This window comes from Rattus rattus, chromosome 2, assembly GCF_011064425.1.
Source record: "Rattus rattus isolate New Zealand chromosome 2, Rrattus_CSIRO_v1, whole genome shotgun sequence".
NCBI classification, from domain to species: domain Eukaryota; kingdom Metazoa; phylum Chordata; class Mammalia; order Rodentia; family Muridae; genus Rattus; species Rattus rattus.
This window is the reverse complement of record NC_046155.1, coordinates 89,059,471-89,079,262: the sequence shown is the minus strand read 5'-3', so window position 1 is coordinate 89,079,262 and position 19,792 is coordinate 89,059,471. Positions and strand designations below refer to the sequence as shown.

Here is a 19,792-nt window from a genome sequence, read left to right as displayed (position 1 = left end):
TTGGAGCTGGGGACCAAACCCAGGGCCTTGTGCTTGCTAGGCAAGCGCTCTACCGCTGAGCTAAATCCCCAACCCCCTGACATCTTTCATGTCTAGTGGAGCAAGGATAGTTCTAGATCTCACAAAACCAGCCTTATTCCAGCCTTACTGGGGTGCTAGGCTCTGGACATGCCCATTGCATATCAGACATCTTCATTCTGGGTTAAGTATTTTATTCCCAGTTTAAGATTTGAAAACCAAGTCTCGGTGAACAGAAATAATGAACTCAAGGTAAAGGTTGGACTCTGATTTAACAGGAGACCACAAAATCATCTCCCACCCATGGAAGTAATTTACAGCCCCTCCCCTCCAAATTCAAAGTCTCTCTCTGTAGCTAAGGCTGTCCTTAAACTGAAGCCCTCCTCAACCTCCCGACTGAGGCTACAGGAATGCACCACCAAACCCAGCTCAGACTATTTCTTTCTTTTTAAAAAAATACATTTTTATTTATTTGTGCATGGGGGTAGGGAACATGCATGTCACGGCACATACATGGAATTCAGAGGACAATTTGTGGGATTCATTTCTCTCCTTCCACTATGTGGGTCCTAGGAATTGAATTCAGGCCATTAGGCTTGGTAGCAAGTATCTTTACCTGCCGAGCCACTTCTACTTCTAAGAAACCTACAAGGCCACACCTCATAGCCCTATTAGGAAAGGCATACGAGCTAGCCATAGTGGTGCATGCTGTAATTCCGGCAGCAAAGAACAAGAGAGACCTTGCCTAGAACATGGTGGAAGGTGAGAGCCAACTCCTGCAAGTTGTCCTTAGACCTCCATATGCACGTCATAGTAGTGCATGCCTGTAATCCCAATTCATTGGAGGGAGAGGCAGGACAGTCAAGAGTTCAAGACCAGTCTTTGCTATCTGCCAAGTTTGAGGCCAGCCTGGGTTACAGGAGATTGTGCACACACATGCACACATACACACATAGGTGGGATGTTTAAAACAAAACAAAAGGTACAATGTATCATTATATACAAAGGACAGAAGTGTTGGCATAGGCAATTGCTCTCACTGCCCCTGATGGCAGTCTGATTTACTGTGGCTCAGATGTGCTTAGGGAAAAAAACATCCTTCTGTTCAGTTTTTTTCCTTGGAAGGGAGGAAGGTTGAAGCTTGACAGGGTGTGGCTTCGTTTAAGTTCTCTTTCTCTCAAGTGCCTGCTCCCTACACACACACACACACACACACACACACACACACACACACACACACACACACACACACACACGGTGAAATCTGACCTGACTCCCACACAAAGCACCTACTTTTCTCTGTGACTTTTTGAGAAGCTCCTTGGTGTTAAATTCACTTCCTTGTAATCACAGGACACAACAAACCCAGAACCATTGTGAACTCCTACGCTAAGAACTCCCTTGGCCCCAATCTTATCCGAGCATTGATTTTTTTTTCTTCTTTTCTTTAGAGGGCCAGAAAGACGAGAATGATCTAAAGGAGGAGCAAGAAATATTCGAGGAGATGATGCAGGTCATTGAGCAAAGAAACAAGCTTGTGGATTCCCTAGAGGAACAGCGCGTCAAGGAAAGAACCCAGGATCAGCACTTTGAAAACTTTGTTCTCTCCAGAGGCTGTCAGCTCAGCAGGACTTGAGGTGCCCTTCCCTGCTGAAGCCAGAAAGACAAGAACACAATGAGTTCCCACCCAAGCACTGAATTTAGACCCCACTACTAAAGAAATAATAAAGATAATAATAACGGCTCTCATATGAGCATATGGTGGTTCACATCTGAGAAAAACTGAGGCAGGAGGAATGCTGTGAGTTCCAGGATAGTCTTGGTTATACAAAGAGACCCTGTCTCAAAAAGCAAACATCCCTTTTATGCCTTAGACCTGTTGTAGATCCCCATGGTTTGTTTTTTTTTTTTCCCAAAGACTATAATGGAGCCATGAGAAGGCCCTCGAACCTGCCAGTGCCTGAGAGTCAGTCCTGACAGTGGAGGTGTTCTAGGCAGACACCAGCATTGTCTTCTCCCCGGAAAATCGTTTTCTTTGTTCATTGAGTTACATGTTTTAAGACTTTTAAGAAATGCCTTTTCATTAATACTACCATATTTGTCTTTTTTGCATGGCTGACCAGCTTCCAAATGTCAGGGCACAGCAGCGGCAGTTTAAAGATTAGCTTAATATTTAAATTGTGTTTCCAGAGAAAGCAGAGAAACCCTGAGATTACTGATTAAATAAAGCCAATAACTCATATAGCAGGTGTTAATTCAATCCAGGGTGAATTTAATTTACCAGGTATATTTATAAGCCTTAATATAATATACATAAGCAACGAGGGTTGAACAAAAACATTTGAGCCTTAATTTAATTCTTTTTTTGAAAAAGAAAGAAAGGAAATAAAACTTTAAATTCATGCCAGCAGGATTCTTGGTTTTCACCAAATCCGCTGCTTCAAGCAGCCTGTTGTTCCCACAGTGCTCTGCTTCCTACCCTGAGCCATAATAAGTGCTTTCAGGGAATGAATGGGCTTGAAGTGCTTTTTTGAGTGAGGAGGTTGGTGGTGGCAGAAGGGAAGCTTTCACTTGTTGATAAAACAGGACATGTCTACTAAAAACAAACAAAGCCACCAGGGGAAGGGGCTTCGCCAAGCTCACCTGTGCTCATCGTAAGTGTGCACGATCCCTTGGTGACAAAGACAAACCACTTCTGATTTCCAGTGAAGGCAGCGGTGCCCCACTTACCTAACTCCAAATTGAATCGTGTGTGTGTGTGTGTGTGTGTGTGTGTGTGTGTGAGAGAGAGAGAGAGAGAGAGAGAGAGAGAGAGAGACAGACAGACAGACAGAAACAGAGACAGACAGACAGAGACAGACAGACAGACAAACAGACAGACACAAAGAGACACAAAGACACAGAAACAGATTTAAAATATGCAAAACACGCCGTGGATGGCTCGAGCATGCCAACGTGTTGAGTATTTGGTCAGGGCACACAGGATGAAAGACGACAGGATTTAGAGTGGTGATATATAGATCTTGTTTGACCCCAGTTACCCAGTGTTTTGAGGAGTAGTTAGGTACAACCCTCTGTGGGACACTAAGGCCCTAATGGTTGCCTTTATTCCTTTCTCTTTCTTTTTTCCCCTTTGTAATTTTAATTTTCTAGAATCAAATCTAATAGTGCATCTCGAATCCACTGTGAGAGGACAGTGTTGGTATTCTCTTATCTACTTACCTACAAAACCTAGCTCCTGGCTCATTATTTTTATTTTCAGGTTTGGTGGACATGGGTCATGTGATTTCTCATCACTCTGATTCTCACAGGTTGTCATTTGGAGATGACACGGTAATACATGATATTACATGGTAATATCAAAGCAAAGATATTACCATGTAAGCAACATTCTGCCTCAACGTTTGGGGCAGTGATTTGCAGAGTAATAAACATGTATAGGGATCATGAAAGTCATGTGTTTTTTGTGATCCCAGCACTCAGGAGGCAGAGGCAGGTGGATCTCTTTGAGTCTCAAGAACAGCCTGATTTGTATAATAAGTTTCAGTCAGCCAGGGCTACACAGACAGACCTTCCCCCCCCCCAAATAATGTTCAGCTCCCACTCATTGAGAAAAATAATGGATACTCAGAGATGAATCATTCTGGAAAAGATATATACAGTTTCCATTCTCCCAACTTGATGAAAGTGTACTGTTTGATGCCTGTATGTATTTAACAGACGGTGTGTAAGTTTATGGTGCCTAAGTTGTCCCTGTGAAAAAGAACTGCCTTGTTTAACTGGTTATAAAAAGGATTCGCTCAAGATGGCCAGAAGAGGGTGGATTTTTTTTTTTGACCCAATTGCTAAGATATAATTGCCCACCTAAACATACAGAGCTCAGTACCATCCATCCCTTAAGAACATTAATAACAACCTGTAAATACACAGAGCGAAATTTTAAAATCAGCTTCCATTTTCTCTCTGCCTCGACTAAGAGGGTGGATTTTGGTCCTGTTGTGGCTGCGGAACTATGTAAGAGGACTTGCCTCCTTACATTAGAGAATGTTCTAGACTCTCAATGTACAGGGCACATCTTGAAGACATTTGTTTTTATTTTTGTTTGTTGTGTGTGTGTGTGTGTGTGTGTGTGTGTGTGTGTGTGCCCATGTGCAACAAAGCAGAAAAGTGAAAGGATTCTGTACTACAGAAGAGCTCGAGGGTAGAAAGTCGAGAAGAACTGACTTCAAGCTCCAGCCTTGGGCCATATTTCATAGACTCCCACAGCTCTGAAATCAAGCCAGACAGGTTTTGATAGTCACAAGCTCAGAATTTTACCCAAGCTGGATCAGGACTTGTTCTTAAGTGTGGCCTCCCTAGCCATTCACCTATTGATCTACTTATTCAACATTCTCTGAATGCCTGTGGGGTGCTGGATGCTAGGCTGCCGCCGGAAACGAGGCTGGCTGTTTCTTCCATCTCCAAAGATATACATGAGTCAGGAAAACACTGCCATCCCCAAGGAAAAGCATAAAAAAATAATTTTTTTTTTAAAATTTCATCTACTCTCCTCAGTATAAGGACTTCTCTCTCCAACCACTGTAGTCTGGAAATAAAAATAAATTCGTGTTACTAAAGCTGTGAAAAATCCTATCAGGTTGTAGCGCTTTCTTTAGACCTCCTCGTTGGCAGCGTCAGGCTGCTCGGAATCAATCAATGCTGAACTCCAGCATGTTAATTACCACTGAGAAAGGAAGTGGCAGGTGGTGCCAGCTCTGATGAGCTGCGATGCAGTTGATGTTTTCCGCATTTGGGGGTGGGAGGGGTGTGGGTGGCAAATGACAATTCCGTGATGTCTCTCTTCCCAAGGCATCAGACTGATAGGCTTCTCCTTCCAAACTGAAAATGGCAGCATGCCCCACCCAGGTGGCTGATCGGAGAAACCACCTCAGCAGGGCAGAGGTGGCTGGGGCCAGCTGGCTCCACCCACCGCTCGGAGGGCGAAGAGTGGCGGGCGGCTGAGTGCGGGGCAGATGCAATCTGGGGACTGATTGTCCTCAGAAGTTTCACGTGGGGCAGAGCCTTCTATTTCACCTGCCCTTGATCCTCTCACCTCAATGCTGACACGCTTGTAAACGATTAATCCGCTGCGACTCTCGGTGGCTATTCATGTTGATGGAAACGTGTTATGTGTGCAGGGCTCTAAATACCGAAATGAACCCTCAGATAAATGGCTTTGTGTCTCAGGAATCAGAGCATATTCATGTGGGCTCGCCCGGCCCCTCCGAGGGCAGCGTTCATTTCATCTCTTTCTTCTCGGTGAGAGAGTCTGGACAAAGCCCTGATTTCACGTAGGAGTCTGGGAATTATCACGGGACCTCTCATTACACTAGGCACCTGGAGGGATTTACCTGCTGGGCCTCTGGTTGGATTCCGATGAGAGAAGTGAGGGGAGCTCAGCTCAGGTGTGCTCACAACAAAGAAAGCTATTTTTAATGCCACTGTAGGGGAGGGGTGAGAGGCCACCCTCCTCTCATCTTTTTGCCCAGAGAAGGCTGGTTTTGAATTTCACTTATTCGCCAGGGACACACCCTTCTGCACAGAGCTGGCTGCTTCCTTCCACTCACAGCCTTTGAGGATCAAGTTTGTTTTGCCTCCATTCTTCACCTCAGCACATGTTAATGTATAGAATATCAGTTATACTGCACCCCGATGGCCGCATCAGGAAACCGACCATCCAGTCCCGAGGGCACTCCCTACACCACTCATGCCCCCTGCTGCGTCGTGGCAAAGCTTTGTCTCATCTACCCTTTGAAAGGATTTTCTTCCTTCCCTGGCTGTCAGTGGCAAATGCCCACAGGCACCAGTGCTTTGTAAGCACTGACCTGTAAGGTGAAGAGGCAGAGAGCTTGGCTGGTGCTGTTTGGGGATCTGCGGGGACTCGGCCGCCTCCTCAATCAATGGTCCTGAGTTGCAGACAGACTGCCTTTCTGTACGGGTTAGCTACAGATCCTGAACTAGCATCCTGAGCCTTCAGGAGCAGGCTGGGTAATTGGGCTCACTCCCTCTCTCAGATCATTTTTGCAGAAGAGGGAGGAGTAGGGGGAGGAGTAGGGGGAGGAGTAGGGGGGGAATGGAGAGAAAGAAAAGCAAAAGCCATGGCAACACAGCTCACCAGGGGAGCCCCTGGATCCACCCCCACTATCATGACAGCCAGCCATTCAGCTTGTCCCACCTGTTGGGTGATCAGCTCCACCTGTGTTTTATCCTGTCCACTCCTGGGAAATGCGCTGCTTAGGCTAAGCAGTGACTGAATTTTCAGGGGAAGAGCCTGAGACACAAAGAGGCTCAGGCTCTCAACTAATCGTCATTGTTCAGGTCTAAACAACCTGACCCAGCTGTGGCCTCAGGAGTCTGGGGCCTAGACCTCCAGGTTACACAGCACCCCACCCTGCCTCCTGCCCCTGTTACCTGCACTTTCCCTAGTTTGGGTGGGAACCCATCACCAGCCCTCACAAACAGTATACTAACACACATCCTGTCAAGGTAAATCTGGGAACACAGATGCCATATCTACTGCTGCTGTTTTGTTTGGAACTGAACTGTGCTGCTCTCTAGTGTGGACTTTGTAGAGGACAATGTCTTGTGGCTATGTCCCTCCCTTAGGCTAGGGGGATGACTCTTGTTTATCTCACATGCTGACGGAGCTACGGATCTGGGTTAGGATGCAGGTGTCATGGAATCATACCCCAGCCCTAACCTGGCATGGTGGTCCATACCCGTGGTCCACCTGGGAGGTGGAGACAGGAGGATCAGGAGCTCAGGGTAAGTCTCGGCCATGAGTTCCAGGCCAGCCTGGATGCATAAGGCCCTGTCTCCAAAAAAAAAGTATGTGTGGTATGAGAGGGGTGCTGAAGGGGTGGTTCAGTGGGCAAGAGTGCTTGCTGTGCAAACATGAAGACCTGGTTTGTATCCCCAGCACCCATGTAAAAGAGCTAGGGGGAGGGGGAGGAGCACCATAGAGAGCCGGGCATGGCTACACTTGTGGGATAGAGAGCTAGGCTAGCCCAAAGGGCAAATTTCACATTCAGGGACAGATCCTGTCTCAAGGGAATGAGGCTGACAGAGTTAGAGGGAGACACAGTGGCATCTCAGAGCGAATGGATAGCTGCATGCCCCTCCCCCAAGCAACACAACGATAAATACACATATTCTAAAGAGAGGAGCATATCCTGGTGCTAAAGAGCACAGAGGGATGGGGAAGGAGAGGAACTGAGAGAGGCTTGGGGTCCGAGGGTGAGGAGAGGTGGCTCTTGCAGGCTTTTAGGAGACTTTGTAGAGGGTCAGGACATCCCAGAACAAGAGAAGATACTCGGCCCTGCTGGTCCTGTGTGACACTGGAACCAACAGCCTAGTGCTGAGCAGTGCTGGCCCATGGCTTCAGTCCCTTCCCCATCCTAGAAGACTAGACAATACGTCCACAGTAATTTAAATGTGTGCACAGATATATGCGAGTATGGCTCTGGTGTAAACAAGACCTTAGTAGAATAATTTTCAAACAGTCCAGCACCTCAAAAACTATATCCGTTCTAAGCACAGCTCCCAGGGGAGAGACCACTAAGTTAGGATTCCAGCTAAGTCTTGATTCCAGCTCAGCGATGCTCACTGGATGCCCCAGAAACTTGGTGTGTCCTTGCTGTCTCCATCTGTGACACAGGTCTGGTCCTCCCACCTGCCTCCGTCAAGGGTTCCTGCTGCATGTAGTCATTTGTGCTTAAATGGGAAGCAGCAGGGCCGGAGAGAGCTCAGAGGTTAAGGACACTTGCTACTTTTGCAGAGGATCTGGGTTTGATTCTCAGCACCCACATGGGGGCTCACAACCATCTGTGTCTCCAGTTCTAGGGGATCTGATGGCCTCTTCTGGCCTCCATGGGTGCCTGGCATGTACATGGTTTGAAGACATACATGCACAAAAACACTCATCTACATAAAATATAAATAAGTCTCAAATAAAAAACAGTTTAAAAATAAGAATGACAAGCATTTAACTTCGTAATCGAATTCAGAGTCTCAGTTCCAACGGCAGAGCCATAGAGTCTCACGTCAGAAGGGATAGTTTTCTGTAGGGAGAGACATAGGCAGATGCCAGGTCAGGTGGTACATTCCTTCCAGAACTGTCCCCTGAATAATGGTTTGCGTATGAACTGCTCTGGGGTCATCTCTGGCCTGGTCTCTGATGACCAGCTACCCAGCCCCTTCCTTGTCCGACTGCCATCGATGCTTTGAGCCCACCCATCAGGATTTTCAAAAAAAAAAAAAAGGCCACCTGCACATTTAGTTCCACCTCATACCCTTCTGGCTTTCCTCCATGAGAGGAAGTGTCCCTGCTTTCGGTAGCTTTAGCATCTCCCCAGCAAACCCTACAGCAGGCATTCTTCTCTCAGGGTATAAAAGGAAGCAGTTACTATCATAACTTCCTGCTTCCAAGTCACACTGACCAGGGAAAGGACAGAGGAGAGGGGATAACAGGCCACAGTGTGAGACTCTGTTATACAACAAACCAAAAGAGACAAGTTCTTGTCTTGTGACAGATCACGTGCCGACAATATCGTAATATCCCCCAGGCTCTGTGTGTTCTGGCTTACCACACTGGCCTGACAGTGACCCACACCCACATCCTTTTTGTAGTTAAAAGCTTGGGGCCTGTGCTTGAATCCCAGCACTGGGAAGGTTGAGATAGGTAAGCCCCTGACTCACTGGCCAGCCAGCCTAGCCAAATTGACAACTCCAGACCAAGGAGAGCCACTGTCTCAAAAACAACAACAAAACCAAAGTGGGTTACACTGTCCTCTGGCTTCCACACACTCCAACGCACACGTGCATGTGAACTGTGGTAAGATTTTCCTTCCAGGGGAGAAGTAAACATCTACCCATTCAGTGACAGACGAAAGTATTATTCCACCAAAGTTCACCTGGGCAACCGCTGAGTTCATTGGGCTTCTTTAGAGAGCGAGAGTATGGGAGACTCAAAGAAGCCACACGGTAAAGTCTGCACCCAGGATGGATGACGGCTCCCCATAGCTGCAGAGAGAAGGCCTCTTTCCAGTACCTTCCCCAGCATATACACTCTAGCACTTCCTCAGACCCAAAGGCTGTGAGCCGCAAGGCCAAAGTACAAACAAATGGCAGAGAAGAGTGGCTGGGCTGTTAGGTGAGGGTCCAATGACAGCCCCCAGCCCTCTGAGCAAGGAATGTCGACAGTCCGCAGGCCCAGTTGTGATGGGTTCTTGAAAGGACCTGATCTGAAGATGGCCACTGTTTGACTTGGAGGACCAGGTTCTATAACACATATATTCACACTTTTGCAATTACACGTGCGTAAACAAATACACACACACACACACACACACACACACACACACACACACACACACACACACACACACACACACGCCCAGCCGTAGCTGCTGCTACTGTTCTTAGGCTGTTCTCTGCTGTTCTCTGGTCATCTGCTGGATGACTCTTGTCTTAGCTACTGATTTTTAGAGATTTGCTTCTGTAGCTGAAAGTCAGCTATTGTACTCTGGGGAGGGGGGATTTCCTCTGTCTGTCTGTCTGTCTGCAGTTTGTTGTAAGATTCCTAAAGGAAAGCTATGTGCACTATCTGTTTCAAGAACCTGGGACCCGGGGTTGGGGATTTAGCTCAGTGGTAGAGCACTTGCCTAGCAAGCGCAAAGCCCTGGGTTCGGTCCCCAGCTCCGGAGGAAAAAAAAAAAAAAAGAACCTGGGACTCAAGAAACCAAAGTTCATCTGTGTAACCCTCCAAGACATCCTACCTATGGCAGGTAGGTTTTATAATATTTATTTATATGAGTGCTCTCTCTATCTGCAGGTCAGAAGAAGGCATCAGATCCCATTACAGATGGTTGTGAGCCACCATGTGGTTGCTGGGAATTGAACTCAGGACCTCTGGAAGAGTAGCCAGTGCTCTTAGACACTGAGCCATCTCTCCAGCCCCCACTGCTGTACACCTTTAATCCCAGCGCTTGGGAGGCAGAGGCAAGTGGATTTCTGTGAGTTAGAGGCAAATGGGTTTACATAGTGAGTTCTAGGCTAGTCAGGGTTACACAGTAAGACCCTGTCTTGTCCCCAAATGTGTTTGAGGTCCCCCATATCTTGCCTGCTTCCTATGCTTACTGGCAAACCATCAAATGCTAGCAGTACAATCCCAGATTCCTTAAGTGTGCTCAGCAAAGTGTTTTATAACCACCCAACAACTCCAGAATATGCCTGTGTTCAGATCTTTCTTTTCCCAAAAGGACATTGGTCTTCCTGGATTAGGTACCTGTATGTGCCCGCACTTACCTAGCCAAGCTTATATGACTGGCAAAAAGAATTAAAGCAGGCTCCGGTTGGAGGTGGCCATAGAAAGACTAAGGCTGTGACAATTTTATTGAGAGCAATTAGACTTTTATACCCTTATCAGAAACAGAACATAGTGACAATTGCCAGGATCAACACAGTTGTTGTTTTCTAGAATGCTAGAATGATGTTTGAAAGCTATACAGGGTGCACAAGAATAGTGTGTAAGACCAACTGTCCTGTCGAGCTCCCATGCTTCCTTGGCCTCTAAAGGAACATACAGAGAAACACAGAGCTGCCTGAATGTGTCACTGCCTGGGAGAGTGCCTTGGCTCCTCAGGAACCAAGTGAAAGGCTCACAATGCCTCAGGAGCCGTGGACTCTAACCTGTGACACACACCTCTCAAGGTGACTAGATCAGGCCAACTTCACAGCTCCTTGCAGGTACCCATTATGCTTCAGAAGATTGCCAGTAGACTGCTCTTCAGAGACCTCTGCTAAGACCTCAGGGTCCCTAAGGAAGATGTGTAGATGGTCCCTTATGTAAGAACTGTGTTCCGCCCCCGAGTGCTCCTCAGAGTTTCTCATATCACAGACATGACTTCCATCCTGAAAGCACACCTCCTTATCCATGATCAAAGAGGTTTCCAAAATACTCTGCAGGCTCCTCTGGCCCCTTTCCACGTTAACAATTCTGGTTACAGATTAAGACCCGGAGCTCTTGTGAAATGCTCAACCCAGTCTACAGTCACATGACACTTAGGTGTGTATTAGCTTCCTGGGACTGCTAACACAAAAGATCAAGAACTGGCTGGCTTAGATCAATAGATATCAACTTTCCTTGGGTGTAGAGGCTGGAAGTCCAAAACCCAGGTGTGTATTGAGCCAAGGTGCCTAAGATTCTAAGTCAGGACCTTTCTATGCCTCTGCCAAGCACTCTTCGGCTCGTGGCCTCCTGATCATGCCCCCTCTGTGCTTGCCTGTGTTCAGATGCTCCTCATATCCTAAACATATCAGCCTTCCTGGATTGGTTAGCCACCATACTTAAGGGGACATGCTCACTGGCAGGATGGCCTTCAAAGACCACCACTTGTACTTTAGACCTCATAAAGAGTTTGAGGTCATTCCGAATGTGTCTCCACTAATCCTGTTTCCAAGTAGGGTCCCACTCTGGGGGACACTGTTCAGTCTGTAACATCCACGTATAGGGAGAAACTTCCCCAGGCATAAGCCTTTTGAGTTTTATTATAGTCTGTTTTATGATGGCTAGATAGCCTCCACCCTTATTAAAGGAATGTGATGTTTTTAAAAGGAACATGGTAAAACACAAGGAAAACACTGGAGAAGTAAAGACGACAGCTATGTGACAAGAAGAGATTACACACACAGTTTATGAACTCTGTCTGAACTGAGCTCCGAGATGCCAACTTTCTCTCCATTATCTTAATGCTTAGCTACTCTTCAAGTGTTTTCCCAATGGTTATGCTACATGAGTCTCCATTTGTCAAACTCTATTGTCAAGTGTCTAATGTCTTTTACTTCTTCACAAGGAGTGGCTGGACCTGAAGACATTCCATACTGTTTACTCGCCCTGCAAGGGGAAGACTTCTTTTGTATATTTTCATTTGATTTACATATTTTTAAACATTATAAACCCTAAAAAGACTTCTTGTTATTCTGTGTCGTTAGTATGTTTTCAGACATGGGCACAGCTTACTCTTTTCTTTTTATTTATTACTATATCTTAAATTTTAACTATTGTGAGGGGCAGGTGGGTGGGCACAAGCCTCATGGTGCACGTGTGAAGAGCAAAGGAACTATTACTCTGTGGAGGCCAAGGACTGGACTTAGGTCATCGGACTTGGCAGCAATCACCTTTACCCTCTACGCCTGGTTTATGCTCTTAGCCATCTGCACTGGCTGGTTTTGTGTGTCAACTTGACACAAGCTTGGAGTTATCACAGAGAGAGGAGCCTCCCTTGAGGAAATGCCTCCATGAGATCCATCTGTAAGGCATTTTCTCAATTACTGATCAAGGGAGGGGGTCCATTTTGAGTGGTGCTATCCCTGGGCTGGTAGTCTAGGGTTCTATAAGAAAGTAGGCTGAGCAAGGCAGGGGAAACAATCCAGTAAGCAGCACTCCTCCATGGCCTCTGCATCAGTTCTTGCCTCCAGGTTCCTGCTCTGTGTGAGTTCCAGTCCTGACCTCCTTTGGTGATGAACAACAATGTGGAAGTGTAAGCTGAATAAACTCTTTCCTCCCCAACTTGTTTCTTGGTCATGATGTTTTGTGCAGCAATAGAAACCCTGATTAAGATACCGTCTAATCACCCACTTTCATTTTGGGGAGAGATGGTCTTGCTATATATCGCTAGAGAGCCTGGAATTTGCTGTATAGTCCACGTTGCTCTCAAACCTGTAGTGACCTCCTGCTCTGCTTGTGGAGTGCTGATATTACAGCAAACCCACTGAACTCTTTCCGACTCCTCCATGTGTCCTTCCCTCTTCATCTCCTCTCTTTGAAACTCACTGAGTCAGGTTAATTCTACCTGGATGCGCATGGGTGTGGACATCCACTGGGCTATGGGCAAGCTGTCAGGGGCCACAGCCCTGAAGAAAATGGACTGTCCCTTCTCAGAAACTACCAACTTTCAGTAGCTCCTCAGCTAGGGGTGGAGCTTATGACCCCTCCCCCTTTGAACTGGAGTAGTGGCTGCTTGGTCTTTGCAGGTCCTGTGCGGACAACCAAGCTGCTGTGAGCTCATGAGCACAGCAGCCCAATCGTGTGAGGAAAAACTGTTTGACTTTAGTCCTCTCAGACCTCTGGCTGGTACTGTGATGTTCCCTGGGCCTTGGGAGGAGGGAGTTTGGCCAACATACCTTTGTTCCTCATCTTTCTTGTCATCATCTTTCCATCTGGAGTGATCAGGGATATAAAAGCAAAAAACAACATAAAAAAAGTTGGCACTCCTTCTGTACATTCTATTTTACACTCTATTGACAAATTCTCTCTCTCTCTCTCTCTCTCTCTCTCTCTCTCTCACACACACACACACACACACACACACCTCACATGTTTAGAAATGTCTTTACTTTTTTTCTTCATCTGCTAGAGCAGACACAGTTCTAGAGTTTTAGACCAACCTCTGTCCTGTGTTTTGGTGCCACCCAGAACTTTTCTCTACTTATTTTGGGGAGGGTGGCCACTCTAAGCTTCTTGGCTGTCTTCCTGAAAGTGCTAGATGTCCTAGAGACCATGCTACCTTCAGGTTCACCCCTCTGGGATTCCCCACTGTTCCTGTAATCCTGTAATTTCTGCACTCCAGAATTCTCTCCTCTCCTCCCCAATCATGGACTATGGGTGTGCACCACTGTAGCTGGCTGAATTGGTTTTATGACAATGAGATGGAGTCATTGAAAGATTTAGGAATGTCATGTTACATACACAAGCATCTTTCTGCAGAGTAGCAATCTTAACCAAGTCCTCTCCCAACCACTACATGAACCCCAACAGCTGGATGTCGGGGCTGTTGAAGGAAGAGGACAAGACTGGACAGAGCATTGCAGAGAGAAGCACAAGGCGAGGAATATGATCTCCTCTTTAAAAAGGCCTGGTGACAGTTTAGAACCTGTGGATCTTTGAGTGATGTGGGCCACTCAGAGGCCTAGAGACCAGGCCCACAGAAAAGGCTCCTATAGAACACAGAGGGCCATGGCTTCATTTTAAACGTTAACCAGGCTAAGAAGATGGCTTGGTAGATAAAAGAGCCTAAGTGCAGGAACCTAAGTTCAAATTCTCAGCACCCACATAAAACCTGGGATTCTGAGGCAAGAAAGATGGTTTAGCAGAGAACTGCCTACTTTTCCAGAGGACCTGGGTTTGATTCCCAGCACCCACATGGCAGCTTACAACCCTCTATAACTCTAGTTCCAACTCCCTCTTCTGGACTCGAAGGTCACCAGGCATACACAATAGTATACATATACATACACATACATATATATATATATATGTATGTATGTGTATGTATATGTATATATACATACAAACATACATACTGTTGTTGTAAAAATATAAAAATAAAAAAGTAATGGTTGTCTTTTACCCCACTCGGTCCACACCGCAGTGTCCCAAGATATCTGCTAGATATCTTGGCGGACACACATCTCAGCTGCACACTTTCTTACACTCAAACCCTCACATAAAAGAACACACAACACAATAATCTTTGACCCAATTGGTAAGATATAATTGCCCACTTAAACATACAAAGCCCGGTACCATCCATCCCTTGAGAACATTAATAACAACCTGTAAATACACAGAGCAGAATCTTAACGTCACCTGCCATGGCTTCTCCCCTCTCTCCCTCCTCTGTCTCCTCTCTCTCTTCTAGTCTCCTCCTCTTCCTTCAAACTTCTCTCCCACCCATCCTTCATTCTCCTCCAATGACAGGCCTCCTTCTATCCTGTACCTGCCCCTCACCTGTACTTTACAAATTCAATGGGGAGGTGGTTCTGGTGAAGTCACCTGATTCCTGAGTATGTGACTAGGCAGCTGTCCTTCGGGCAGTGGAATTAGCATCAAAATACAGTAACTTCAGGGCAAACCACAACAACATACATGCACACATGTGGGCATACATACATGTACACATACATGCATGTACATACCACATTTTTTTTAAAGCTGAGTGTGGTCATGTGTACCAGGTTCAGTCAGAGACCATCTTCAAGAGAACAAAGTTGAGTGACAAAGCAGGGGACCTCTGCTGGTGGGGGTGGCAACAGACTATTTCCTTTTCAAATTGCCAAAGCCTCACCAATCCTAGACGTTCTCTAGGATCCTTAGCCAAATTCACACCCACACGCCCCACACTGAGAAGTCTGTCTCCATCCAGATTCAGAAAGTTTATCAGCATCCACATCTTATCCTACTCTGCCAAGGCAGAGCCCTCTCATCAGTGTATGAGCTCAGCTTTGCTAGCTGCAGAGCTGGTTCGGTGTTCTGGGAGGTGGCATTTAACCAAAGAATCAGCCTTCCTTTAAGCTTTGCTAAGTGACTTCAAAGTATAAAAAAACCCATAAAATTTTCCAAGAGGGTTGTATATAGAGAAGTGCATACCTGGACAACTTAAAAATGGCCACCTTGAGGGTGCTGTGTTTAGGACATCTTCTCTGCACACAGAAAATTATCAGCAATTCATGAGAGACTCGCAGGATGTAAGTAGCCTTAAATACCCAACACCAACATGTGGCCCCCTTATATAACATCACCTAATGTGAGGTTCTACCCATCTGTCCCATCCGTACTCTTTAGTTTCACCTCACATTAACTGAGTCGGAATCTCTGGAGATGGTGGCAGTGGGGTGTGTGTGTGTGTGTATGTGTGTGTGTGTGTGTGTAGAAATCATTCCAGGCTGGTAGACACAACACTTCTTCTGCTTGGTAAGAGGCACCAGGAAAGGTATTGTATTCTGAAAGGGTGAAATGGCAGCCCTTGGGCAGATATAAGTGAACCCATGCTCTGGCGGGATCTGTGAATCCTGTTGGTTAGGCTTTGGCTCTCGGGAGCTGCTGCTTGTCAGTGTGTGGGTTAGACTACACAACTGCAGACAGTTCCAAGAAGGCTTTAGTAGCAGGATCTCCTCAAATGGAAGCATGGCAGGCCTAGCAGGAACTTCATGTGGGAATGGAAAGAGATGCGAGATCTCATGGGTTCTCCATGCCGAGACCATCATGTGGCCTTGTTTTGAGACAGTCTCACTAGCTATGTAGCCGACTACGACAGCTCTCCTTTTCCTGCCTTCACTTCCAAGTGCAGGGATTATGGGTGTATCAAAGCATGTCTGCCTCATCTGGTCTCTTGAGAAAACTTCTTTATTCATTTCTGGATGCCTAGAGTGACACACACACACACACACACACACACACACACACACACACACACACACACCAGATAAAGCCCTATGTCCCTCCAAGTGAGTTTTGTGTTGCTTAGTTTTTGGTCAACCTGATACAAGCTAGAGTCATCTGAGCAGAAGGGATCACAGTAGAGACAATGCCCTACCAGACTGGCTTGTAGGCAAGCCTGTGAGGCATCTTCTTGATTAATGGTTGATATGGAAGGGCCCATCTCACTATGCATGGTGCCAGCCCTGGGCAGGTGGTCCTGGGTTGTATAATAAAGCGAACTGAGGAATCCAGGAGAAGCAAGCCAGTAAGCAGTGTTTCTCCATGGTCTCTGCTTCCGATTTCTGCCTCCAGACTCCTGCCTTGACCTCCCTCCGACGGACTTCAACCTAAGAGGTGAAGTGAACCCTTTCCTCTCCAGGTCGCTTCTGGTTCTGGCCTCTATCAGAACAATAGGAAGGAAGTTAGGACACATGTACCCTTAATCAACATTCGTGTCACTCAGCAACCTGCCTGTGGCTAAGAACAGACACCACTGCCAGGAGGCTGCGTGATCGGCAACCTAGTACCCAACTGCTAGACCTATTCCTCCAGCTCAGTTCAAGCTCTTGCTCCCTCCGAGTCAGGCGTCCAGTCAGATTCCATCAGTGTGTGTAGGGTATGTGTTGTAGAATGCCCTCCTTGGAGAGTGACAGCCACCATCTTCATCTAAGCAGCTGTGAGAACTTGCGACCTCCCTTCCCCCTGAGCCCCTGACCTAGATAGAGATCACTGTTCATTGGTGTTCCCTTATAGAAGGATAGAGCAGGGTCAGCCATTGGATTCTCACCTCAATTCTGCTGGCGATTAGCTGAAGGGGATTCCATTTATACAGTTAGGAGAGGTCATCGTGCTGGGCTAGGAATTTGCAGTAGTGTGACTGCATTGGGGCCACCCACACTCCTGTAGGTGACCCCTCACCCAGGCTCTGCAACTAATTCTGATAAGCTCATTGGTCCCCCGAGCTTGATTTCAGGGGAATTGTAGTTTGTTGGTAGTGCTCTGTGAAGGAGGCCTAGATATTGTTTATGCCTCAGCAGGGAAAGAGCTGTGGAAACAGTATGTAACTCTTCCCGCTGGTGTACCAAAGTACCCTGTAAGAATAGGAAAGAGATAGTCAAACACAAGAGCCCTAGCCACAACTTAGGATGAAGAAGCACAGTAAAAGTACATCTCTTAAACATCTCCAGCACAGATCTTTAAAACTGCCCTGTGTGACTCCAGTGTCAGGCCAAGAGTCTGGAACTAATTCTATTGCTCTGGCTAGAAAGGTTAGGATAAGTGTCTCACAGGAGTTCATGGTTGCGCCTTCTACATCTGGTCTCCTCTTTTCTTACAATTGCGATGCCATACCCAAGAGTGCCTTGCAAAAAGAAAAAGCTGGGCCTCTGTCGTCTTGGACTTCCAGCTTTAGTTAAATGTGAACAGGAGAAGTGCAGATTCATGCAGAAGTTGAACGGGAAGTCTGTTGGGACAGAGCCCATTTTGCTTCCTTGACTTCTGGAGACAAGAGTGCTAACAATAGAGACCCATCCATGTAGGAGGTAGAGCAAGAGACCCCGGTACCTGGGAAATAGGGTCATAGGGCTGATTCCCTGGATTCTGACGTGTGTGTGTGTGTGTGTGTGTGTGTGTGTGTGTGTGTGTGTGTGTGTGTGTGTGTGTGTGTGTGTGTGTGAAGCAGGGGGAGAAGTGAAGGCTTCCAGGCTCCAGATAAGGCCTCAAGTCCCCCTAGCACGCACGTGCCCCTGAGTCCATAGCCCCCAGCAAGCCGCAAGCCAGGACATCCTCGCAGCCAGGGCAGCCCAGGGCTCGGGGCCCCAGGCGCAGCAGCTCCTTGCAGGGCGGAGGGCGGCGCAAGGGAGGGAGCGAGGGACGGGAAAGGCGAGCGAGCTGCCTCAAATGCCTGGAATAATTCCGCTTCCGTTTGGAAAGCCGCAGCCTCAGTCCCGCCGCCGCCCGCCGCGGCCGCTCAGCTCCAGCTCCGCGTCCCGCCGCCATGGCCACATCCCCACAGAAGTCGCCCTCGGTCCCCAAATCTCCCACCCCCAAGTCGCCTCCGTCCCGCAAGAAGGATGACTCGTTCTTGGGGAAACTTGGAGGGACGCTGGCCCGGAGGAAGAAAGCCAAGGAAGGTAGGAACAGCCGAGGCCGCGGGTGCTGCAGGGATCCGGGAGCCTGGGAGTCGGGGACCCCCTGGCAGTGCCGGGGCGCGCCTTGCAATGTCTCCTTGTCACCTCCCAGGCCCCAACCGGATCGGTGTCATCGCTGGGCCACAGGCGGAGCCCAGGCTTTGGGTGGCTGTTGTCCCAGAGTCCAGGCCCAGCCGGTCCCCTGAGCTCTCCGCTAGGCCGCTGTCCCCGCCCTCTGCGCGCCCGAGGACTGGCATTTGCCAAGTTTCTGCTGGAAAGTTTTCTCGGGCGCCGTCACTTCCCGCTCTCAGCCTTCATTGGTCTGCTGCGCGCCGCCGTTTCCTGGGCGCCTTCAGGTTCTTTTCTGAAGCCGCACTGCTCTCCCTGGATCTCTGGCGGGCCCCCAGGGCTTGTGTGGACAGGGATGATTTATATAAAATGTTAGTTGACTGACTGAGAGAAGAACGTGCTGAGGTGGTGGTGGTGGGGGTTAAGATAAACTCACTACACTTCAGGGCTGTGACCCTGCTGCGAACCTGGACATTCCATTACAAGTTTTATTTTATTTATTTATTTAAAAAAAAAAAACATTTTCTTTTTCCCACCATGGTGAATTGCAGCAGTCTCTTTTTTTTGTTTCCACAATAGTTTCTGTGTAAAGTACTTTGTCCCGTAGGCAGAGTAACTCACTTTTGGGTCTATGAAATGAAGGGACGGTGCTCAGGAATCAATGTGGCGATAGGTATGTGAATAAAAGGATTTAAAATGGTTTCCTGTTTGGCAGTGCTGGGATTGAATTTTGAGAGTCTTGGGTCTACTGCGTGAGCACCACAGTCTGTTCTTTCTCTTCAGACTCTAAATTGCAGGGATTAACCTTGAGCCTAGTCTGTGTAGTAGGCAGGACTTTGTGATCCTGCTTCAGCTTCCAAAGTATTTGGGATTATAGCTCTCCCCAATTTGGTGTTGACTGATTGTTCTTTTCTGTGGTACTGGAGGTCGATCTTATGACCTCAGTGATGTTAGGCAAGTACTCTACCAGCCAAGCCCCCAGATCATTTTAAGGGATTACTTTAGTAGGTCTGAGATGATGAACTAGGAAACGTCTCACGCTCTTAGTCTCCTGAAGTATGGAAACCACGTTGGTGTTTAATTAGCAAACTCAGTGCGTGAGCTAAGTGTCTGTTGCCTAGATTGCAGCATGAATCTACGAAACACCTTACCCCACTAAGTGACTGTCATACCTAGTTCCGCCTTATTTCTAAGGGAATTACTCCAAGATGCTCAGCAGATGGCCAATGCTACCAGCTATTCTGAGCCTGATATATAGTGTGCTTTTCCCTGTACATGT

General features: G+C 47.4%; 2 protein-coding genes across 3 annotated transcripts in view; both read left to right on the top strand.

Annotated features, from left to right (window-relative positions):
* Positions 1–1,767, top strand: part of Micalcl (MICAL C-terminal like) — a 39,178-nt gene extending 37,411 nt beyond the window's left edge. For both annotated transcript variants that reach the window (XM_032892889.1, XM_032892890.1), the window contains exon 9: positions 1,470–1,767. In XM_032892889.1, the coding sequence (XP_032748780.1) occupies positions 1,470–1,654 (185 nt within the window). In that variant the 3' untranslated portion in view covers positions 1,655–1,767. The remainder of the gene's footprint in view (positions 1–1,469) is intronic.
* A 16,448-nt stretch (positions 1,768–18,215) lies between these two features.
* Positions 18,216–19,792, top strand: part of Parva (parvin alpha) — a 155,415-nt gene continuing 153,838 nt past the window's right edge. Inside the window, exon 1 of the mRNA XM_032892879.1 lies at positions 18,216–18,447. Within this exon, the coding sequence (XP_032748770.1) occupies positions 18,312–18,447 (136 nt within the window). The 5' untranslated portion in view covers positions 18,216–18,311. The remainder of the gene's footprint in view (positions 18,448–19,792) is intronic.